We start from the raw sequence: 25,488 nt of genomic DNA on the forward strand, positions 1-25,488 counted from the left end.
AGTCACACACAACTGAGCGACTGAACTGAACCTAGACAGCATATTAAAAAGCAGAGACAGTACTTTACCAACAAAGGTCCATCTAGTCAAAGCTACGGTTTTTCCAGTAGTATGTATGGATGTGAGAGTTGGATTATAAAGCAAGCTGAGTGCCAAAGAATGCTTTTGAACTATGGTGTTGGAGAAGACTCTTGCTAGTCCCTTGTACTAAAATTCCATTCCTTTGGCCACCTGATGCAAAGAACCAACTCACTGGAAAAGACCCTGATGCTGGGAAAGATTGAAGGTGGGAAAAGAAGGGGACAACAGAGGATGAGACGGTTGGATGGCTTCACCGATGCAATGGACAGAGTTTGAGTAGGCTCTGAGAGGTAGTGATGGACAGGGACGCCTGCCATGCTGCAGTCAGTGGGGTCGCAAAGAGTCGGACACAACTGAGTGACTGAACCAAACTGAAGTGTTTTGTCAGAGAACAGCAGAGTTCCATGAGCATGTCCAGTCAACCCTAGTTGGTGGGAAAAGGATCAACAAACGATTCCCTAAAAGGCAAGATAAAAGAGTTGAGAACTGACATTAAGAGTAGAGGTTAACCAGGTTTTTTGGGCAGAAAGCGTTCCAAAGAAAGTAGCCTGTAGTGTACAAAACAAAAACACACAAACGTAATAATACCACACCAACCTTAGAAGCTTTTTCAGCTTTAAGTTTTCGAACTACTTCTCCTTGAGAAGCTACTTTGTCAAAAAGTAGTTTGGCTTCTGGTGTTTCTGGACCACTAGGCTCAGAGCTTCTGGGTGGACTTGAATCTGAACTTTGAGATGATGGGGGCTGACCAGGAACATACTCCTTCCCAGTTTTTTCTTTATACTGAGCTTTTAGGGACAGTAAGCATTCTACAGCTTCATTTACTTTAGCCTATGAGAAAAGGGGCAAAAAAGACAAATATTTAATGCTTTCTGAAATTTCTGAAAATTTCAATTAATGTTAAAAATCATTAATTACTGCCAAAATATCCCTGTAAATAATCATCATGAAGAAATGCAAGCACAAAGGAGTCAAATAATCAGCCTAAAGTAACACATCAAAGCTAAAGAAAAGTTAAAAATATAAGTATCATAAACCTATATACAAATCATAAAAATAAGCATAAATGTACATACACATATACTACTGTAACGTTTAACTTCATATATGTAAACAGACAAAGTAGAGAACATCCAAGCAAACTGTCAGCTTCCAAGTCCTGGGACTGTAAATAGTGGAGTCAGAATTTACAAAATCAGAATTTGCCTGTACAAATTCTTATTTTCTTCAGCCCATTAAACAGACACAAAATATACCACTAGAAAAAACCCACACTATGAGCTCACCTAAAGAATAACTACATCACTCTTAAAAATTTACAATGAAATGAGAGTGTATGTTGAGGTTTTAGATATTCACTTCATATACATATCAACCTCTGATACTTCAACTTAATTATGATGAAGAAGAATGAAACACTCAACCAAAATGAAGATTCTTGTGACTTCAGCAGAGGACATCAATGCAAGCCAAGCTGGACACTGCACCTGAATAGAGACACCATCTAACCACAGACTATACTACATACTTATACTGTATACTCTACCACTGGAAAGCCGAAGAATCAAAACAGAAAAAGTGCCTCCCAATTAGCTTATGCAAGTTTTACTGCTAAATTCTAACAATGCTCCAAATAGCTAAGAAGAACCCAAGAGAAACAGAAAGAATGCTAAGATGGGGTCAAAGAGACACAGGAAGAACCCATATATCTTCAAAGAATTTGCATCAGCAAAATATCAAATGACATTTCCTTGTCCAGCTATTTATGATACAATTTTCCTGCCTGTTAGAGTGCCGCAGCAGGTATCACAGAAGAGGGTAAAAGGAGAAACTGCAAAGAGCTGGTTGTCTGATTTGTATTTCTGACCTGTCTCTTGTTTATACCGTCTTTAGAACTGAAAGTGTTTTCAAAGCAAAATCTATCTGTCTAAGAAAAAAGACAGAGAGTTAATCAGACATATCAGAATTGAGAAAAAAAGAATCTTTCATCAGCTAAATGAAAGAACATAGAGAAAAAGTTAAGGGACTTCCCTGCAACTATTTCTACAAAAAGACGCCTATCTGAAAGAAGTTCATTTTACACTATAAGCAGGTGTTGATGACAGTTTGAAGTCAGATGGCACACATTTCACAAAGGAAAAAACCCTTGTGTGGCAAAGGAGAAAATTAGTATGGGCAAACCACTTCATTACTGAATGAAATATTCTAAAAGACCAAATTATATATACCTCTCCAATTAGGAAATGGAATATTCTAGATATCTAAATAATCTACTCAGATTATTTTTCAAAACTGGGAGAAATCATACTACTTGCTATGCAGTCTTTTCTGATGATTTAGAAGGTAACCAAAGATTCTTGACAGAAAGAGAGTTAGAAGCATAAAACAAGTCACCATCATTTTATGGCCTATTTACTCTGTACCAGATAACGATGCTAAGCGCTTTTAATGGACCATCTTAGTTAATTTTCTAAACAATCCTCATCCATTTAAAAAAAAAGTAAAAGTTTGGAAAGATTAGGGACCATACCCAAAGTTACACAGTAAGTGGTAGAGTGAGAATTTTAATCTAGGGTTTACTCTAGACACAGGGATCCCCAAACTCCAGAATCTAACGCCTGATAATTTGAGGTGGAACTGATGTAATAATAATAAAGTGCACAATAAACGTAATGTGCTGGAATCATCTTGAAACCATCCCCCCACCCCCCAGTCCATGGAAAAACTGTCTTCCATGAACAGTTCCTGGTGCTAAAAAGGTTGGGGACTGCTGTTCTAGAGTCTTGATCTTAAGCACTATAGTATGCCATCACATTACAGAAAATATGAGACAGTGATCTAAATTTAAAAGGTAATTTTAATCCTGCTAAAAAGCAAGAGAGTTCCCGAAAAACATCTATTTCTGCTTTATTGACTAGGCCAAAGCCTTTGACTGTGTGGATCACAATAAACTGTGGAAAATTCTGAAAGAGATGGGAATACCAAACCACCTGACCTGCCTCTTGAGAAACCTATATGCAGGTCAGGAAGCAACAGTTAGAACTGGACATGGAACAACAGACTGGTTCCAAATAGGAAAAGGAGTACATCAAAGCTGTATACTGTCACCCTACTTATTTAACTTATATGCAGAGTACATCATGAGAAACACTGGGCTGGAAAAAACACAAGCTGGAATCAAGATTTCCAGGAGAAATATCAATAACCTCAGATATGCAGATGACACCACCCTTATCGCAGAAAAGTGAAGAGGAACTAAAGAGCATCTTGATGAAAGTGAAAGAGGAGAGTGGAAAAGTTGGCTTAAAGCTCAACATTCAGAAAACTAAGATCATGGCATCTGGTCCCATCACTTCATGGTAAATAGATGGGGAAACAGTGGAAACAGTGAGAGACTGTATTTTGGGGGGCTGCAAAATCACTGCAGATGGTGACTGCAGCCATGAAATTAAAAGACACTTACTCCTTGGAAGGCAAGTTATGACCAACCTAGACAGCATATTAAAAAGCAGAGACATTACTTTGCCAACAAAGGTCCATCTAATCAAGGCTTTGTTTTTCCAGTGGTCATGTATGGATGTGAGAGTTGGACTATAAAAAAAGCTGGGCACCGAAGAATTGATGCTTTTGAACTGTGGTGTTGGAGAAGACTCTTGAGAGTCCCTTGGACTGCAAGGAGATCCAACCAGTCCATCCTAAAGGAGATCAGCCCTGGGTGTTCATTGGAAGGACTGATGCTGAAGCTGAAACTCTAGTACTTTGGCCACCTGATGCCAAGAGTTGACTCATGAAAAGACCCTGATGCTGGGAAAGATTGAGAGCAGGAGGAGAAGGGGACGACAGAGGATGAGATGGTTGGATGGCATCATCGACTCAATGGACATGAGTTTGGGTGGACTCCAGGAGTTGGTGATGGACAGAGAGGCCTGGCGTGTGCTGCAATTCATAGGGTCACAAAGAGTCGGACACGACTGAGCAAATGAATTGAACTGAACTGAATCCTGCTAATGCATCACAAAAACTGCTTTTTTAAAAGAGATCTGTGATTGTTACTTGAATATGTCTCACAGAATGAGAAAAAAATAATTTCTTTTAATATTTTAATTTTCTGCATTAAAAGACATTTACAAAGCAGAATTGGATGATACTACTCAGTACATGACTATACAACAGCATAATGTAATAAGCACTTGTTAACAGATCTTAAGTCTTTAATGGACAAAGACTGTTCTAAACTTACTTAATGTGCCAACAGACAAAAAAAGTTTTCAATAAATAGTTGCTGAGGCAAATAAATAAGAAAGAAAACAGCCTACCGAAAAACCTTCAGTAAAGGTTTAAGATGGGAATTTGAGGAAGTAAAAACAACCCTGAGAGTAGGGTATTAAAATATAACTGAAAATGGACAAAGTGGATGAGAACACAGCTGGTTGGAACACATGAGAAGTACACAAACTATTTTTGCAGCAACCACTTGATGGAAACATTTCCCCATGGGAAAAGTGGGCAACTTTAATAAAAAGTTAACCAATTTTAAAACAGTAAGAACAGCAACAACAAAAATTAGCAAGAATAGAACCTTTCAAAATGGCCTTAGCACCTCAATGATCAGTGGGAAAAAAGGTTTTAAAAATACTTTTTAAATACAAGGTACTGTGAATCAAAATGCTACAACTCCAGAAGTAAAAAGTGACCATCACCCACACCACATGCTGCTGCTGCTGCTGCTAAGTCGCTTCAGTCGTGTCCGACTCTGTGCGACCCCAGAGACGGCAGCCCACCAAGGCTCCGCCGTCCCTGGGATTCTCCAGGCAAGAACACTGGAGTGGGTTGCCATTTCCTTCTCCAATGCATGAAAGTGAAAAGTGAAAGTGACGTCGCTCAGTCGTGTCCGACTCTTAGCGACCCCATGGACTGCAGCCTACCAGGTTCCTCCGTCCATGGGATTTTCCAGGCCAGAGTACTGGAGTGGGGTGCCACTGCCTTCTCCGATCACCCACATCACATAGGCGAGGTTTAACAAGACCAGACAATTGTGAATTATTTTTAAGAATTTTTTTATGTGGACCATTTTTTAGGTCTTTACTGAATCTGTTACAATTTGCTTGTTCTTTATGCTCTGTTTTTTGACCCTGAGCATGTGAAATCTTAGCTTTCTGACCAGGGATCAAACCCACACAGCCTGCACTAGCAGGTGAAGCCTTCTAACCACTGGACTGCCACAGAAGTCCTGTGAATTATTATTTATATTTAATGCAGTAGTCATCTGATTTTGCTGCCATTTATTACTCTAATTTTACAAATCCTCAACTATAAATGTTCTGAAAACTCTTCTACGGGATAGGTCAGAGAACTTTTGCAATAAAGGGCATGGGCCAGACAATAAATATTTTAGGCTTTGCAAGTCTGCTGCAACTATTCAACTCTGGAATTACAGCACAAAAACAGCCATAGACAAAATACGTAAACTAGTAAGTGTGGTTGTGTTCCAATGACATTTCGCTCACAAAACACAGGTGTAGGTCAGCTTGGCAAGCCCTGTCCTCCAGTGTCACAAGTATTCCATAAAAACTTTGATTTACCAGTTCCTGACTCCCATTTCAAAAACTATTGGGTTGGCCAGAAGATTTGTTCAAATTGTTCCATGAGGTATTATTTCATGTTCAAAACGTTTCACTCAGATTTCAGACCAGAGAAATCTGTTCAAAATCAAAACTTTATTTTTTGGACCTGCGGCTTTAAAACTTTTAAAAGTTAATACGTAAAATCTGAAAAGTTAAGGTCACTATGAAAGTAACTCAGCAGTCAGAGCTATGAAATCTTGGGTGTATTCTGAATTTCACCTCACACGCTATCTGCCTGATCCACCACTTTAACACAGAAGCCTACTGGGCAGGAGGAAGAGCCAAGAGGAGCAGAAGGTGGACTGGAAGGGGAGCTGAGGGTGAACGTGAAGGTTTTTATTCTTTGCCCGCATTATGCTAATATTCTGCCTTCATGCCTAAAGGTTCTTACACAGAATCACCAATCTGATCGTGAAGCAGAAAAGGGGGTGGGAGAAACAGAGAAAGAAACTCTCGTGGAAACCTGTAACTATAAAACCTCAGCTGCAGCCAACCACTTTCCTTACTTGAGTGGCAACATGACATGGTTAAAAAACTACTTCTGTGGGAAATGGATGCTTAAGAGGCTTAGACAAATCACGAATGTAAAAGCAGCATAGGCTTGCTTAATGAATAGTAACAAACTAGTGAAACCATGACTCCCACCCTCCACTGGTGCTTAGAATGCCTCTAACTGCTGAAACTCCAATACTTTGGCCACCTCATGTGAAGAGTTGACTCACTGGAAAAGACCCTGATGCTGAGAGGGATTGGGGACAGGAGAAGGGGACGACAGAGGATGAGATGGCTGGATGGCATCACCAACCTCGATGGACATGAGTTTGGGTGAACTCTGGGAGTTGGTAATGGACAGGGAGGCCTGGCGTGCTGTGATTCATGGGGTCGCAAAGAGTCGGACACGACTGAGCGACTGAACTGAACTGGAAGTAACTTGGAATCTAGGCTTCGCAAACTTCACAAAGTTACTTTTATGTTCACTGCAGGAAGCAGTTTCTCATTGGCTACTAAAACCAACAAATTAAAAAAAAGGAGTATTATTTGAATATTATTGGACAAGGTTGTTGTGAGGATTAAATGCAAAAATAGCATCAGTGCAGAGTGCGCCTTGCCAGATGGAGTCTCTACAATATTTCCATTCCTAGTAATTGAATTGGTTCTCTAGGAAAAAGGGCAATTTACTACTTTCAGCATTTAGAGAAAAAAATATATACAAGTAACATTTTGAAACAGGGTACACTGTAGGCATTCAATATGCAAACTACAGTGAAGTAAGATGCAGTACCACACTTACCATTATCAAAATATATGTAGTCAAAGTACCTCCCCAATTTCCAAAGAAATTAGGTGCTTTTTTGACCCACAGGTTGGCTTTTCATAACAGTGCTGTTCAATGGATATAGTCCATTAACCCAACAAGATGGGAGACATAGTTGGTTCTACTCTAAGTACTCAGTTGGCCAAAAAGTTCATTCGGATGGTATGGACCACCTCGAATGAACTTTTTGGCCAACCCAATATACTTGCTGCTGTTGTTACTACCCCACATACAAGCAACTAACTAAAAATCAGCCCAGGATATCAATGTATTCTACTAAGAATGAAGGAGTTTAAAGATCAAAGTCCTTCCCCTCAAATTACATCTAGAAAGGGGACCATGCTTAGTAAATGAGATATACAAAGAGTACAAAATGCTCCTAACCTCACCACAAGACAGGAAATACAAAGGATTTATATCCCCAACAATACATCTATCAGCCTTCACTCCTTGAAGCAAAGCTGTTTTAGAGCATCACAGCTCTGCAGAGCTTCAACAGGCTAATTAAAAACTTTCTCATACTTCACAGTGAGAGAGACAGGAAAATATCAACAATAACTGTTGGAGCAAAGCCCCAAGATCTCCCCAAAGCATTTTCTCTCCTCACCAGAAGGCAAAGGTCCACAGACAAGACTCTTAGGGTACAAGGTCTCCAGTCAGAGGCAGAAAAACTCATTAATGAGGTGAGGAATTTACAACCGCAAATCACTCATTCTCCAACCCAAGCCCAGGACGCTGATGAGACAACAGATCCCCAGGAGCATTTTAGAACAAATCTCCAGTTACGTAAGTCAGGCCCAGTGGTTCATCACATCTCTCCATGTTCATGCCACAACCCAGATTCTACAATTTTTGGTAGCTTATCCAGTTACAGTACTATTAACTTGATATTTTATATCTCGTTACTTTCTGAGTATAGAAACTACATATGCTGATTATTAAACATGATTTTTCTATCACAGATGCCATTCCTTTTGTCTCTTATTTTGAGCAAGCAATCCTGTTCCAAAATCAGTGCTACCACCCACTTGGCTAAATGTTTTGCCTAAAGATATTATTGAAATGAAATGAAATGTATTGCTGTTGTTTAGTCACTCAGTGGTGTCCAATTCTTTTCCAAGTCCTGACTGTAGCCTGCCAGGCTCCTTTGTCCATGGGGTTTCCCAGGCAAGAATACTGGAATGGGTTGCAATTTTCTTCTCCAGGGGATCTTCCTGACCCAGGGATCGAATTCATGTCTCCTGCATTAGCAGGTGGATTCTTGACTACTAAGCCACCAGGGAAGCCCAGTGAAATGTATACTTCAGTCAAAATGTGGTATCACTTGAGGACTCCCCTAAAAAAAATCTGAAATAGTCACCAACAGACACTTCTTTATTCCCTGCACGCACCCTGAACTTTTGCTTGTGCTATCTTCTATATCCAGTCCCAGGACAGCAGCATCAACATCACCTGGACAACTTTTTACAAATGCATAACCTCTGCACACTCTGGACTTACTGGAGCTGACACTCAAGAGGTGGAGCCCAGCAACCTGTGTTTGAGCAAGCTCTCCAATAATTCTGATGCACAATAAAGCTTGAGAACCACAGACCTAGATTTAAGAGTACCTCCTCTGAAAGTCATTCATCTTAAAGGGCTTCTTCTACTTCAGGACTGGTTTCAATATTCTTTCTGTTTCTTCCTTCCCTGCCACTTACAGCCACAGACACTTCTGAGAGCAATTTACATATACCACCCAGGATTACAGTCTGTGTAAGATTCTTCTTCAGCCCCGCTCCCCCTCTAGACGGTCAGCTGTGTCTCATCAATATTTCCAGAGCCTGGCACAAGCATGCATCAGTCAACGTTGACTGTTACATCAAAGTACTGAATCAGACAGTCTATAGACAATACATCTTATGAGAAAATGGGACTGGCCAGATTGCTGGACCTCATAAGGTTACCAACAATGTGTCTAAACTCCTTCCAGGATACTGACCTTAGGGGCTTTCTCGGCTTTCAGTTTACGAACCACTTCTCCTTGTGCAGCAACTTCATCATACAGAGATTTACTTTCCACAATATTTGATGATGATTTAGAAGAAATATTCTGTCCTACTGCAGCAGGAGGATTTCCAGGCTTATATTCCTGGCCAGTTTTCTCCTTATATTCAGCCTTCAAAGCCAAAAGCTGTTTTACAGCTGCATCTATATCTTCCTTTGTGGCTTTCTTGGCTTTTAATTCACGAACCACGTCCCCTTGGGCAGCGACTCTGTTGTAAAGGACCAAGGAATCCTCAGACGTGGCACAAGTACTCAAAGAAGGAGCCGATCTTGTCTTGAGAGGCGTAGATGCCTACAGATGCAGAAAACCAAAAATAAAATTATTAATTTGTATTAAATATCTTTACACAAAATTTTATAAAACTATTTTATAATATTTTAAGCTAAACACAAAATTTTAAAATGCTAATCTCTTTAAACTGTTTAGGGAATTCCCTGGTGGTCTAATGGTTAGGACTCTGTGCTTCCACTACAGGGGACCTGAATGCAATCTCTGATCACAGTACTTAGATCCTGCAAGCAACATGATGCGGTCAAAAAACTTTTTTTCTTAAAGTTCAAATGAACAATCTCATTCCTTAAAAAAACAAACAAAAAAAATTATCCTAATAAAAAATAACAGGAATAAACAAAGGTAGAGGTACACAGATATTCACAAAGTGTTTTTTATCATAGTAAAAACCTGAACCTAAATCTTTACCATTAGGAGACTAAAGAAATGAGAAAGTGAAAGTGAAAGTCACTCAGTCACGTCTGACTCTTTGCGACCCCGTGGACTACACAGTCCATGAATTCTCCAGGCCAGAATACTGGAGTGGGTAGCCACTCCCTTCTCCAGGGGATCTTCCCAACCCAGGGATCAAACCCAAGTCTCTCGCATTGTAGGCGGATTCTTTACCAGCTGAGCCACAAGGGAAGCCTGAGAATACTGGAGTGGGTAGCCCATCCCTTCTCCAGCAGATCTTCCCAACCCAGGAATCAAACCAGGGTCTCCTGCATTGCAGGCGGATTCTTTACCAACTGAGGTATCAGGGAAGCCCAAGAAATTATAACTCACCTACCAAATCTGAGAATAAACCACTGCTAGTACCAACATCGGAGAAGGCAATGGCACCCCACTCCAGTACTCTTGCCTGGAAAATCCCATGGACGGAAAGGCCTGGTGGGCTGCAGTCCATGGGGTCACTAAGAGTCGGACACGACTGAGCGACGTCACTTTCACTTTTCACTTTCATGCATTGGAGAAGGAAATGGCAACCCACTCCAGTGTTCTTGCCTGGAGAATCCCAGGGACAGGGGAGCCTGGTGGGCTGCCGTCTATGGGGTCGCACAGAGTCGGACACGACTGAAGCGACTTAGCAGTAGCAGCAGCAGTACCAACATACTAGCAGTGCAACCCTGAATTAGTTATTAACACTTAAGGCTTTTACTTTTTTAAAAGGTTAACATTTATAATTTGCATACTTTTCTATATTTATATTATATATATATTAACGACTTTATTTAAAAGCAAAGAAAAAGAAATAAAGTCTAAATCCTAGGATCACTGATTAGACACATATCCATAGAAGTCAATTACTTGCCTCATTCTTTGTTGTTTCCACTTTGGTCTTTTCCTTTGACCCAGATGTTGGCATTTCCTTCGTATGTCCATCAGGAATGTATATCAGAATGCATGGGGCCTCTATGCAGCTATATGGACTAAAAAGAAAATGAAGGAACAAAAAAGTTTATCTGAACAGCAAGTGAATTCCTGGATTAATTCAATGGCACTGTTAATGCTTTTCAAAGTATAAGTCCCTTCTCTTATTCACATCCGAGTTTCTTCAGAGTAGTTTAAAAACAAACATATAAATAAAAATTGACAGTGCTAATCATAAACTTTCAATTTATGAACTTTCATGGATATAAACCTGCTAAATAAGTCCAGGACAAAGGTATATCTACACTGGCCACCAGAAATGGCATTAGTGGATATTCATGTCTCACTCTTGATTTAAAGGAAATGCATACACATACCACAACTAATCTGCTTATAAGCAGAAGAATTTCTATAAAACATTTATTTTATTAGAATTTCTCAATTCTAAAGGGTACAGTAATTAGCAGAATCTACCACCCCTAAGACTATCCACATGCAAAAAAAAAAAAATTTCAAATTTTATAGTAAAGGCCACAGAGTAAAAATAAGAGAATTTGGTAACAATAGAATCCTATATATCTCTTCAGTATATTTTAATTGGCCTTGCTGCTGCTGCTAAGTCGCTTCAGTCATGTCCGACTCTGTGTGACCCCATAGACAGCAGCCCGCCAGGCTCCTCTGTCCCTGGGATTCTCCAGGCAAGAACACTGGAGTGGGTTGCCATTTCCTTCTCCAATGCATGAAAGTGAAAAGTGAACGTGAAGTCGCTCAGTTGTGTCTGACTCTTAGTGACGCCATGGACTGTAGCCTACTAGGCTCCTCTGTCCATGGGATTCTCCAGGCAAGAATACTGGAGTGGGCTGCCATTATTATGGCCTTACCAAGATATAATTCACATACCAAAAAAATCCACTGTTTGAAAATATACAATTCAATGGCTACATATGTGCAACCATCACTACTATCTAATTTTAAAACATTTACATCACCCTAAAAAGAAACTTTGTACTCTTTATCACTTTCCAGTCTCCCATTCCTCTGGGCCCTGTTGCACTATTTATATTTTACAATATACCTAATCAAAATACACAATAAAGAAAAGGTAGTTAAGTTATAATTTAATCCAAAGATAACACTGAAATTTTTTCTTTTTACTTGGACCACATGAAGACGTATTATAAGATGGTTTAGTTTTAGAAGTAAAAGTTGTTAATATTATGCTATTTCAATGTTAACACTTGTTATAATAAAGTCTAAAAAAATACAGAGTAACAAATGAAACAGGAACAGGGAATAATGTCAGGTACATTATTTTAGTGGCACTTCATCTTCTGAAATATTATTTACTCTAAGAACTTAAAGCATTTTCATTTAAATGTCTGGTTACATTATTTACCTAACGGGTTCATAAGGTTGATCACATATGAAGAAGCCTCTTCTCTGGAGTTGTATTATGTCTCCTTTTTTCAAATCCTTAAGGCAGGGATCCCCCAGCATTAGTTCTTCATGCTGTAAAGATGATATTAGGCCAAAATACACTGTCTTAAAATTATCAGAGCACTGGGCTTTTTCCTGGTGGTACAGTGGATAAGAATCTGCCTGCCAATGCAGCAGACACAAGAGCAATTCTTGGTCTAGAAGATTACACATGCCCTGGAGCAACTAAGCCCATGTACCACAGCTACTGAGTCTAGCGCCTGGGAGCCGCAACTACTGAGGCCACGTCCCACAACTACTGAAGCCTGCGTGCCCCAGGGCCATGCTCCACAAGAGAAGCCACCGCAACGAGAAGCCCACGTACCGCGACTACAGAGCAGCCCCACTCACACGCACTGCAACTAGAGAAAAGCCCTCAGAGCAATGAAGACCAAGGACAGCCAAGAGTAAATAAATAACATTTTTTGTTTTTAATTCTAAAGAAAATATAACACAGAGGGAGATGAAAGAGGGTTTCTTTTAGGAGGCTACCTTACTGTTTTTGTTGACATACTGCTTAAAGTCCTCATCTTTTCCCAGCACGGGCTTCGTGATCAAGTGCTCGTAAGTGACACAGATGGCTGGGACAGGAAGAGCATGTTCGGTCTCTGCAAGCCAAGTGATCTTAGTGGTTTTCTTGTAGTCTTTGTTCTCTAAATTCAATTTTGCATCGAGAGACACAATTTTGCCTTCTGCACTTCTAAAAATAAGATTGAAAAGTAGTTTAAGAAAATAAACCTTCACTGTCAAAAGTGCATTATTTTGTTCTCTGCCTATAGTAAATACGGAATTTTCTTTGGAAAAATTTCAATCACTTTCTGAGTTTCTGGTAGGTACCAGACACAAACTAGTTAAGAGATGAATAAAATATAACCCCTGCTATCAAGATAGTAGTATGTGCCAAACCCACATACATCTAATAAAGAACATGAACATGTTTAGGAATCTTAAAGTCACATGAAGTAAGCATTAAAAAAGCCAAAATACTGTTTTCAAAACATTCAGCAATGACTTGAAATATATGTAATGACGGGACAACTGAGATTTCAGTCTACTAAATTAATCTTAACATACTATGTCCCACTATAATAACTGGCAAGCTAAATAAATTTAAAGTAGATTTTAGGATAAAGAATGCTATAATACAAATTCTGTCCCAAGGATCTCTCCCATCATGCAATTGTATACTGAGAATTAAATAATAAAAGGGGGGCCCTAAATAGTAGAACTATTTTTTATATCTACATGTAGTCATTTTCAGGCTTCCCTGGCGGCTCAGATGGTAAAGAATCTGCCTGCAATTCAGGAGACCTGGGTTTGATCCCTGGGTTGGTAAGACTCCCTGGAGGAGGGCATAATAACCCACTTCAGTATTCTTGCCTGGGGAATCCCCATGGACAGAGAAGCCTGGAGGGCTACAGTCTACAGAGTTGCAAAGAACTGGACACGACTGAGTGACTAAGCACGGAAGTCATTTCCAACATCACAAGCAAAAGATACCCTGATACTCTATAAATATACTGAAACATATATGGGGAAAAAAATTTAATGTGTCCAAAATCTGCAGCATCTATGCATGGGGAGATTTAATAGCCAGCATCATGAATGGGTCTGAATTAGGTAATTTTCAATAAATCAATAAACATCACAGACTTCTCTCCCATATTTATCTGAAAACAAACAAAAAGTTCTTACTTGTGTATTTTAGTAATGTTGATGTTGCCCCAGTTTATAAATGTAACCATCTCACCCTCTGACAATGTCTCTGCATCAGCCCCTTCGATGAAAACCTTAGAACTATACCACACAGGCTTCAAGCCAACATCAGGATTCTGATTGATAAAAAAAAAGAGAGAGCGTGTTGGTTGAAACATTCAACTATTGAACTCAATATGCAAATTTATATTCATTCATTTTATTTCTTCACACAAACAGAAGTCCTCTGTATCAATCTGATTCCCAGTTAAATGACCCTGGGGCAGATGCCTGCACAATAATGTAATCGAGTCAGATGAGGTGGTCTGCCCCAAGATTACTTCCAGCCTAAAACACTCATTCTTTGTTTTTAGGGCTGAAGCAGTACTTTTCTGTGTCCCTCCAACCAGAATCTGCTCAGCTAGACTCAAAATCTCACTGCTTTTGCAGCAAAGGGGAAAATAAAAGTCATTTCTCATCAGTGGCTGTACAACACTATAGGAACAGATGTCATCCTAGCAAGAAACAATAGACGTTTCACGTTTTAGAGACAAATTTTAAGGACAGCAGTATACATGTAAGAAAGATACACTTTCTGCCATTTCAGTATGTATTATATGAAGAAAAGAGACATGCAGAATAAAAAGAATGCTACATTGGTTAAATTTCAGATTCTTGTTTGAGCAAAATCAAGAAGTATAAGAAAATCCTTCGAATAAATCTTAAATAACCAGTATTTAATAACTGTTCATTGAATGAACCAATGTCCTTGAGGAAAATCAGTATGCTGCAACAACTTATGCTATGCTGGGCTCAGAACAGAATACAGACAGGCTAAATATAGAACATTTTGTGAGGAAAATGATAAATGAAAATTCCACAGGTCAAACTGGGTGGTACAGTCATCAGTGCTTCCTAATCAATTACTTAACTATTACCTATTCTTTATTATTACGTATTCTTTAACTATTAACTAAGCTATCTGACTATAACTACCATTTTAACAAATAAGCACCCTTAAAAGCTTTATTATCACTGTTTCGATTTTAAAACATTAAGTTGGCTTCACATTTAAGCTAACTGTAGTGGGCGATATGACATATCAGGAACCACCATTCACCTGGTTGAACCAATCAGATAAAAAAAAAGGCAAAGGTAAAGCCAAATCAATCACACAGAGAGACACACATTCCCCAAATCTTATTAGGCGTATCACTAAACAAAGTCTTCAAAATTAAAAGAAGCTAATGTCATACAGAGAAAGGCAATCACAAAGCCACAACTCAGAACATTTATAGCTCTTCATGAAGCATATCCCCTGGAGAAGGAAATGGCAACCCACTCCAGTATGCTCGCCTGGGAAATCCCATGGACAGAGGAGCCTGGGGGCCACAGTCCACGAGATCCCAAAGAGCTGGACACAATTGAGCGACTAAACAGCAACAATGAAGTACATTCTCTTGTATGTGAGTTAGTCTCTGAGCATAGCATAGTTATAGGTAGATTAGTACACGACTGAGTTAGTCCACGGATATAAGCTTCATTATATAACAAGGATATTTATAGACAACTCACAAAACTGGAAAAAAAGTATCTATTTTTGCTTCAAGATTATCAACCTAGCAGTCATGACCATGTGAGACAACAACCATGGCTTATCTAAGACAAACTGTCTGCTACTTGTATTTAAGATTTATAGTCACAATTTAGACAAATAGGTATCATTTTCACTTCACTGATGTTTTCAAAATCAAAGCCAATGGCTGTGTGACAGACTCTGGACACAGCTCTGATTCAATACTACTAGGTCAAATGTTTTGGCTTAAAGGCAAAGGCAACAGTGAGCAACCCAGTTAATAAAAAATGTATCTCAGCTTTCACACAGAGATAAGAGCAGGGATTACGTAAAATCTCCAGGAAGAAATAAATTCTTATTATACACTAATGTGCTATTTCTACAAAATAAAAAATAGGCACCAACTGAGTGTAACAGTTCTGCATGATGTGCTATGGACAGTATTAATACTACTACTAGAATAAACTTCCTCAGTAAGAAATCCACAAAATCATTTACTTTTCACTTAGTGTCAAATTCTCAAATAGCCCATACAGTCCAACATCAAGAAAACAAAAATGCCAATTTAAAAATGGACAGAAGAAGCAAACAGATGTTGTGCCAAAGAGAAAATGCAAACGGCCAACAGGTATATGAAAAGATGCTCAATATCACTAATCATCAGGGAAATACAAATTAAAACCACAATGAGACATCACCTCACACCTTTGAGAATGGCGATCATCAAAAAAAGAACACAAACAGCAAATGTTGGCGAGTATGTGGAAAAAAGAGAACCTTTGCACACTGCTGATGGGAATGTAAATTGGTACGGCCACTGTGGAAAACAGTATGGAGGGTTCTCAAAAACTAAACATAGAACTACCATATGACTCAGCAATTCCACTCCTGGGTATATCCCAAAAAACCCAACACTAACTCAAAAAGATACATGAACCCCAATGTGCACAGCAGCATCACTTACAATTGCAGAGAAATGGAAGCAACCTAAATGCCCATCAACAGATACATGGTTAAGAAAATGTGGTGTGTATACACACACACACACACACACACACACACACAGGAATACTATTCAGTCATAAAAAAGAGAAGATTTTGTCATCTGCAGCAACATGGATGGACATGAGGGGCATCACCTCAGCAAAGTCAGTCAGATAAAAACAAAGTAAAGTAAAGTGATACACTGTGCGATATTACTTCTATGGGGAATCTAAAAAACAGAACAAACTAGTGAATATAACAACAACAACAACAACAAAGCAGACTCACAGACACAGACAGCAAACTAGTGGTTACCAGTGGAGAACAGGCAGGGGCAGGATGATACAGGGGTGAGGGAGTGAGAGATACAAACTAACAGGCGTAGGAGAGGCTCAGGGATGCACAACAGGGGAATACAGCCATCCTGCAGTAACTGTAAACAAAAAGTGTTAGTCACTCAGTCGTGTCCGACTCTTTGCGACCCTATGGACTGTAGCCCACCAGGCTCCTCTGTCCATGGGGATTCTCCAGGCAAGAATACTGGAGTGGGTAGCCATTCCCTCCTCCAGGGGATCATCCCAACCCAAAGATCGAACTCAGGTCTCCTGCCTTGCAGGCAGATTTTTTTACCATCTGAGACACCAAGGAAGCCCATAAACAGAAATCAACCTTTAAAAATTATATAAAAAATTTGAAGAAAACTTAAAAATTAGTGTGAAATCCTGACAAATGATGCTGGATAGAAATTATCCCCAAGTCACGCTACTGCCACCTCAGCACACTTTCCCCATGATTATCCTGCGCCCTTTTTAACAGATAGGACATCACTGGTGAAACTGGACGGAGACCTTCGGGTGTTTGGCAACTTCCTTCATCTCCTCCTGGGCCTCGGGGATGTTCACTGGGACCACCTCTTTCTTCAGTAATGCAACGTATCGTGGAGCCACTGGGTCAATAACCTGCAACAAAGGCATCCTTGTGTTAAAACAAGTCACAAATTTTTTAAAAACTTCATCAATAAAATAAGTAATAGCACAGGACTACTAACTGGTATTCTTTGTTACTGCATTTACTAATTTTTGGTTTACCTGCCAACTGTTATCTAATGTTTAAGCAGTCAAGTAGGGAAAAAAACAATAATCATAAGCAAAGACTACCTGAAGAATTTAGAGTTCCTCTCCAAGAAAAACTACCGACAAGTGAAAAGAAACCAATAGTTAAAGCATAATATGAGAAGAAATATTTTGAAAATAATTTTTTAACTCTGGTATTTGAAAGCAAAATTATCTTGTGGGGTGATATAGCAGTCCTACAGGTAAATGTGATACTCCATTTTGTATTGTTAGAGAAGACTGTTGTGAAGGAAGAGAGATATTTTCTATAAGCAGTGTTAGGCAACACACCACCATCAAAAGCAAATAGCATTAGGTCACTATAATAAGGCAATTCTATAGATTAAAAGTAAACGCAGTATTTCTCCTGGTCTGCATGCTATATATATACACACACACACACACATATATATAGGGACCACTGTGTTTCCAGTACCTAGCAAGGGCCTGGAACTTACACGAAATGGATACGTATTCACAGGTGAAATGAATGAATGGTGGTAACCATTACATTCTAACTTCCTCTACCACCAAAACAGGAGCAGCATCCCCTTCTGGATCTGGTGTATTTTTCTCACTTCTCTATTCAATTTAAAACTATCCATGATGACCAATCACAACAGCAGTATTTAGAGAAAGCATTTGCAGGAAAAATGTAGACAGAAGCACATGACAAGTCAAATAGATAACTAAAGTAGTAACAGTCACTTTTTTCCCATTAGAAGGATGCAGGAAATAGTGGTATGGCTAATTAAACCTGGTTCTGTTTGTTTGGGTTTATATTGGGTTTTTTGTTGTTGCTATTGTTTGGCTGGTATTGTGCTATTGTTGATTGCTTTGAGAGCATTTTTCCGCTTCTCTGTAAAACTCTGATATACTTAGAGAAGAAACCATGTGCAGAGGGTCAGAAAGAAAAGTCTGAAAAGCCATCTAACTTCACTTTGATTGCTACTCCTTACCTGCTTATATTAACATTTCATGCCAGTACTAAATCAGCATCAGCCTCCTCCTAAACTGTTTCATTGTGTCCTTCCCTGAGGTTTTAAAGTCATCCTTATTGGTTAAGGGGTTCCTTCCTGCAGCTTCTACTGAGTTAGAACGATCACAGATTTAATTTGTGACTACTCAGTTTAGTTACTTACGCCAGTAAGATACAATTTCTCCTTTTAAAGATGTTAAATCTAGCTGACCCAACCTGAGAAACTTACTTCAGTTCAGTGCAGTTCAGTTCCCTCAAACTGACAAAGAGAGCAGAAGACAGTTTCTCACACTTGAATAACAATGATCACTTAGGGCACCGGCTGGCACAGAATTCTTTAAATTTTATTTATTTATTTACTGGCTGTGCCAGGTCTTCGTTGCCGCACGGGCTTTCTCTCTGCTTGCAGCAAGCGGGGGCTGCTCTCTAGCTGTGGGCATGGGCTTCTCACTGTAGTGGCTTCTCTTCTTGCGGGCACAGGCTCCGGGGCGTGCAGGCTTCAGTGGTTGCGGATCTCAGCCTCTAGAGCAAGGCCTCAATAGTTGTGGCGCAGGAGCTTGGCTGCTCCACACGTGTGGGATCTTCCCAGACCAGGGATCAAACCCGTGTTTCCTGCGTCAGCAGGCAGATTCTTTACCACTGAGCAACCAAGGAAGCCTGTTGGCACAGATTTTTAGGCCACTTAACCCTGAAGGACTATGTATGATTCTAATGGTCTGAAGTAAAGTCTAGAAATTTGTTTTTAAACAAGCATTCCACAGGATGGTTAGGATCAGACAAGTTTGAGAATTCTTGACTAGAAGATTTTAAAGTCTTGGGAGTTCCCTGGCAGTCCAGTGGAGTCTGGAGTCTATGCTCCCAATGCAGGGCATATAGGTTCCATCCCTGGGTGGGAGACTAAGATCCTGTATGTCACATAGCATGGCCAAAAATAAAAACAATTTAAGTTTTTTTCAGTCTAAAATTGTACACAATTCTCAAAATCTTTGGATCAGTGGTTTCAAATTACTCCAAAGAGTCCAGAGCCTCTTCCTCTGAAGGTGAGGGTTCTGCACTAAGACCAGGGTATTAAGAAAAGGTGTAATATTAGGTATCAAGGCTCGAGTCTTCCCCTGGTCAGCTCCAAAACCCTGGCAGTCAGGCCTTCACACTTCTGGCAGCTTAAAGAAATTCTTCTGGAAAAACTGCCTAGTCTAAGAGATAAGATAGAAAGTTACTGAATGGAGGCTTTTCAACTAATTGGCCCCACCAGACTACCTTACAGAGGGGTACAGCTGACAAGCCTAGTCTCCTTTAACCCTCTCTCAGTCAATGTGTTAAAGATGAGCAGATAACCAAGGCTCACCAGCCAGGTATCTGAGAAATGCCTTTATTATCAAAGAAAAACCAAAATAAACAACCTGGAGGAAAGAGATGTTACATGGGGAAAAAAATGCCATTTGATAATATTACAACCATGAAATAGAACAGGAAGTTATTCTGAAAATTCAGAGCACAAAAGAGAAATCTTGGAAATAAGAGAGCATGAATGAAAAGCTCAATAGAAGCTGATAAGACAGGGCTGAGTACATCTACCAGAAAGGAGAGCCAAAAGATGAGATGGAAAATAAGAGAGAAAAGAAACTAGAGAAATAGTCCAAGAGGCCCAACATGTGCTCAAGAAACATTTCAGAAAGAAGACAGACAAAGCAGTAGAGAAAAAAAAAAAACAGACTTCAAGAAAATTTCCCAGAACTGAAGGAATGAGTTTTCAGTCTGGAAGCCACATGTTCTTCCAATGCATAGGAATGAAAACAGACCCAGCCCAAGGCACATCACTGTGAAATTTCAAAGTGAAGAAGCTGTTCCTGTACACCGTCTCAACAATCTTCATCCCATGCTCCCCTTCCCAGGGAGCTACAGAGGATACAGTACAGCAAAGCAAAAAGGCAAGAAAAAGAAAAGGAAGACCCATGAACCAGATGACCCAGCTCAGAACAAAAGCACAGGGAATTTCCAGGATGAGGAGGAAGAATGACCTGTGAAGACGACAGGGCTTCAGAAGTTAGCAATTCTCTCATCTGGATCAGATGTGCGCACCCCCGAAGGCCCTGGCAGAGAAGTCTCCAGAGTGAAAAAATACCTGAGGCGTGTGAACATTCTGGTAGAAAATTTAGACAGCGTGTGGAGAGTCCAAGACAGAATGAGAAAATGAAATAAATGAGGGAAACAAAATGAAACAATTAGCCACAAGAAAGCCCACAAGTTATGAGAAAAAGCAGACCACCTAAATTTTCATCTTCCATTGTGATGATGCCTAAAACAAACAAACAAACAAAAATCAAGAAGTAGCAACACACACATCATTTAGAGATACAGGCAACTAATACCAAAAAAATTGTCTGAAAGAGCTGAATGTGATTTATCTAAGGAATGAAAATGGAAGGAAAGATAGGGGAATATGGTGTTCACTTAACAGACCCTACAGAATTATTGGCCTGTAGTGAAATGTATTTCTCATATTTGAACCCAAGTGTACATGGGTTATTAATGTAACAAATACCAATGTTAACTCTGCCTGTTAATTTCGAGTGTATTTATTAGTAACTGCAGCAACAAAGAGAACCAATTAATAATTCCCTTATGTATCCAAAAACTGACTAAACACAAAAGACTAAAGAAAATAAATTCAAGACACATGCGAGACAAGCATCTATTTTTTGAAGCAAGGCATCAGCACAATCAAGCAGCAATACAAATAAAAAAAAAAAGAATTTACAGAACACAATCACAGAAACCATAGTTTAAAACATGGCACTTTAATGATTTGCCTTATTATAGTGTCTAAGCATCTGCTTCCAATTAACAAGGTCAATATGCAGTATTCCTCATTTGACTTTTATTCAAGACAGTTTTTTTCTTAAAGGTAGATTCAATAATACACAGGAATTATAATTAACAAACCTTTGATATTATTCAACGAAACATGTATCTTTAAGACTATGTCCTCTAAGTACACAAGGGAACAGGTGAATGGAGTTAGCCAAGTCTTCCCTTTGCCACTGAGAAAACTAGAGGACACGTTTTTTTAAACTAGGAATAATGCATTTTCAGTGGGTTTGTATAAGCAAGTCCCTTATATAAATGTGATTGTGCTTCAAAGCTATATAACATCTCAAGTTATAACATGTAATATGCTAAAAGCTATGTGCTAAATAAGTAAGGCAAATAAAAGCATTAAGTAATACCTTCTTACAGAGAGCTCGCAGCTTGAAAGCAGAAAAATGAAATGCAAAGTGTTCAAAAAAGATTCAAGGAAAAAGCTATTACCATTCCCTAATACTCCCAAGTTTGTTTGTTTTGATCATTGTTACTTGTTTGGTATAGTTTATAAGCTTAATGCACGTTACATGTTTAAAAAAGTAAAACATTCCATTTTCCTGAAAATCTGCAAAATTACAATATCCTATACAAAGTTTTCACTACTATGAGCACACTAATGAATTCTACACGTATTCTATTATTTAGCAGTTAGACAAGAGAAAAGAGGACCAAAAGTCAAAACATGTACCTTTTTGTTAAATGCCCAAATTTTGTCCCATTCCATGTTCACAACTGAACGTGAAGAACCCTAGAAAAACAATTTAAAAAATGGCTTGAAGGGCAAGAAGTATTAACTAGAATATTTTACGTTAAGCAAGCTAGAAAATAAACCCAATCAATAATTACAAGTTTACTTCCACTGGAATATAAAACTTAAGTGTGTACAAGCCAATCTGGTTACCCTGAACAGTTAAGCGTCAACAGTCATACACTTCACTGGGTAGAAACACCACAGTTGCCCCTGTCCAACCCTAGCAGAGGAGTTTAGGACGTCCTCAACTTTCCACTATTATTGGTGTTTATTTTTTTCAAAAACACTCTGCTTTTGCATTCTAAGGAACAAGCAAGGAACAGAAAGAACAGGAATAAAGACCAAAAGGATATTAAATCCTTTTAAAAATCCAAACAGAGAAGCTGGAAAAGAAACCATAACTCACCTGAGCAGCAATAAACTGTTTTAGTCCTTCGACTGTCATCCCTCTTCTCAGCACACCACGAACTGTAGGAAACCGTGGGTCATCCCTGGGAAATAGGGAAGTTTTAAGAGCCTAGGAGATGTTTTTAACATGTAGGTGCAGAGAGTATAAAATACCTTTCTGAATATTATATTCAGTTTGTTAAATATCTGAACTAAGAGCTGGTTACAATAATTAGGCAGAACACTAATTACTAGTCAATTATTACTAAGTAAAATAAATGTACTACTGCAAACAGTAAAAGCACATTTGAAAAAGGACACATAGGTGACATATTCAAATACAGAAAACCCAAGCATTACAACATTCTCATTTGCTTTTCATTTAACATTCAAGTCTCTATTCTACATATGACCGTGAGACACAGATAAGAGATGGTTATTCTGGCATTCATGTCCAAATGCACTTTATAAAGTCTTCTGGGTTGTAAAAAACATATATGTTGGTTAATTAATATTCTGTAGAGATGTGCAATTTTCAGTAAGTTTGCAATAACACCCTTTGAATGGGGCCCAAGGTAAACTTGCCCTTTATCAAATTCTGCTCCAGAGTAATTATCTAAAATTACACATTATTCAATATATACTTAATATGTGTCACTATTACATGATGCTAATAAAAATACACACATTCTAGTTAATTCAGGTTAAAAAAATATTCTTAGGCTTGTAAGTATGGTGACTCAACTGAACAGATTTCATTCAGAGATTTTTCAAACTTTTTCTAGTCCCAAACATGGGCACTCCATGTTTGCAGCATTAAAACAAAAGGGAATACCTGAGAAACTGGATAAAAGAAAGACAAGGACCAGAAACCCAACAGGCATACCCTTTCAACCCCTCCTATTCATCCTCCCCAAACCTCCAAGCAGTTTAAAATTAGTGACACACCATGTCCTTACTGCCTCCCAGTTCTAGATACCAGCAAACATACCATCCATCTACTAGTCCTTCATTGACAAACCACGTGAGTTTTCTTTTGGACAGCACTGTGTTGTTGAGATTCAGCCGACTGTATTCCCAAATAAATGGTTTTCTTATGCCTAAAGCTTCAATAATCCAGTAAAACTGCTCATCTCTGTCATGGTATTCTGTTGTTCTCAGGGCGTGTGTAACACCTTCAATGCTGTCAACTATGGGGCAGGCAAAATCATACGTCGGATAAACACTAGAAAAAGAGTATTTCTGAAAATCAGTAAAGAATTTTACCCTTTTCATCTTAGACATTATAAGCACCAATACTAAAACATAATCCTTTACAAAATCAGAGTTTCTTAAAACAACAGGTGTTATAAAGTCATAATACTCAAAGTACATCAAAACTTTTTATCAGACTTTGAGGACAATGAATCAGTTACTCAACATTCAAACAAACAAACAATAAGACTAATTTGCAATTTATAAAACAACTGGATATTGGTGTAGTGAATTCTATAATCAAATTTATGTAATAGCCAATGTATACCATGGAAGGAAAGTAATAATAATTTTGAGGAAATTGAGTTTTTCAGTATCTTAAATTCCACACAAGTAAATCTCTAGGTTTAATACCTTCACAATTAAATGCATTCAAGAACAGTGTTTTTCCTTCTCTGACAAAGTAAAAGAGAAGAAACTTAGTAGATAATTCCCCTTAAGATGGAACAGTTGTAAAAACAATTTCTGTCTTAAAAAATGTACACAAAACATCCATTTTCATTTGAATTTTTTAAGGTGTATCTCACTGCATTATACCTTCTAATTTTTAAGATACAATTTTATTAAGATGCTACTACACTATGGCTTGAGATTATTTGATACTAAAAATGAACATCCAAATACACTTTTCCAAATGTAGTCAGAGCATTTGTTTAGTAAAACAAGGAGTAAATACCCTGTTAAAAATGAAGGACATATAAACACACACACACACCCATATAAACATGAAGTGTTTATCTACATACACATTTGCACCCCCAAGTTTAAAGAAAGTCACATTAGCAAACCAGGTAATCATTTATAGTCACCAATCTCTTCAAGAGTTACAATTCACCATTTGTAAGCAGTAGGCTTCTTCAAAGCATAAGAAAATATATTCTATGGTTATTATATAAATTAAAAGCAGAGTGAGGGGCATTTAAAGGAAAAAAAAATCTGTTAACCTGAAAACCCACATAGAAAATCAACTGAAAGTAGAAAAAACACATGATATTTTTTATAATGTTCATATTTCTTTAAATTTTCAATTCTATCACATTTAAGAATCAACTTACTCCTAGCAGAATCAAAGTTTATAACAGGAAAAGAAGTGTCTTCATCTAAAAATACACACCATGGTATACCTAATCAATACATAAAAAGCAACTTTTGGCAGATTCAAGAAACTTTATAGATGGAAACCATCCTAAAAATAACCTAGTATAACCTTAATTGACAGGTGAGTAACATCCCAAGAGGCTGGGCTACCTGCTTTACTGGTCATTTAATCCATGAAGAACGAAGATCCAGATCTCTTGACTACTCTGCAGTAACTCCCACCCCGTGTTTACAGAGAGCCTCAAAGCAAAAGCACAGGAAGCTACTGAGCGTAATGAAAGCAATACACCTACTTGTATTTATTTCCAGTTCTCGGGTGGGGCTGAATCTTGCAGCGATAAAGTGTCGGGTCCCTCATGCACCCATTGTTACTACTCATGTCAATTTTTGCTCGCAAACAACAGGACTGACCAAACTGGCTTCCTTTTTTCATTTCTTCCCACATTTGCAGATTCTTCTCCACAGCTATAAAATGAATTATACTACAGTTTACCTAATCAGCATTGCTAATCTGGTTGAAAACAAATTATTTTAACAGTCTTCTAATTTGATACAAAATTTTCCATTCTGATTTTATATTATAAGCACACTCCACTAGTTGAAAAG

General features: G+C 38.5%; 1 protein-coding gene across 2 annotated transcripts in view; it reads right to left on the reverse strand.

Moving 5' to 3' along the window:
* Positions 1-25,488, reverse strand: part of EPRS1 (glutamyl-prolyl-tRNA synthetase 1) — a 64,648-nt gene that overhangs the window by 21,605 nt on the left and 17,555 nt on the right. The window contains exons 9-20 of one of the 2 annotated variants that reach the window (XM_059875455.1): positions 25,176-25,347; positions 23,522-23,755; positions 22,550-22,634; positions 22,081-22,140; positions 21,758-21,778; positions 17,288-17,398; positions 13,880-14,016; positions 12,677-12,884; positions 12,105-12,217; positions 10,650-10,767; positions 9,002-9,358; positions 679-912 (exon numbers count right to left, since the gene is read on the reverse strand). In XM_059875455.1, the coding sequence (XP_059731438.1) occupies positions 679-912; positions 9,002-9,358; positions 10,650-10,767; positions 12,105-12,217; positions 12,677-12,884; positions 13,880-14,016; positions 17,288-17,398; positions 21,758-21,778; positions 22,081-22,140; positions 22,550-22,634; positions 23,522-23,755; positions 25,176-25,347 (1,850 nt within the window). 2 annotated transcript variants of the gene reach the window in all.

Source organism: Bos taurus, chromosome 16 (assembly GCF_002263795.3).
Source record: "Bos taurus isolate L1 Dominette 01449 registration number 42190680 breed Hereford chromosome 16, ARS-UCD2.0, whole genome shotgun sequence".
NCBI classification, from domain to species: domain Eukaryota; kingdom Metazoa; phylum Chordata; class Mammalia; order Artiodactyla; family Bovidae; genus Bos; species Bos taurus.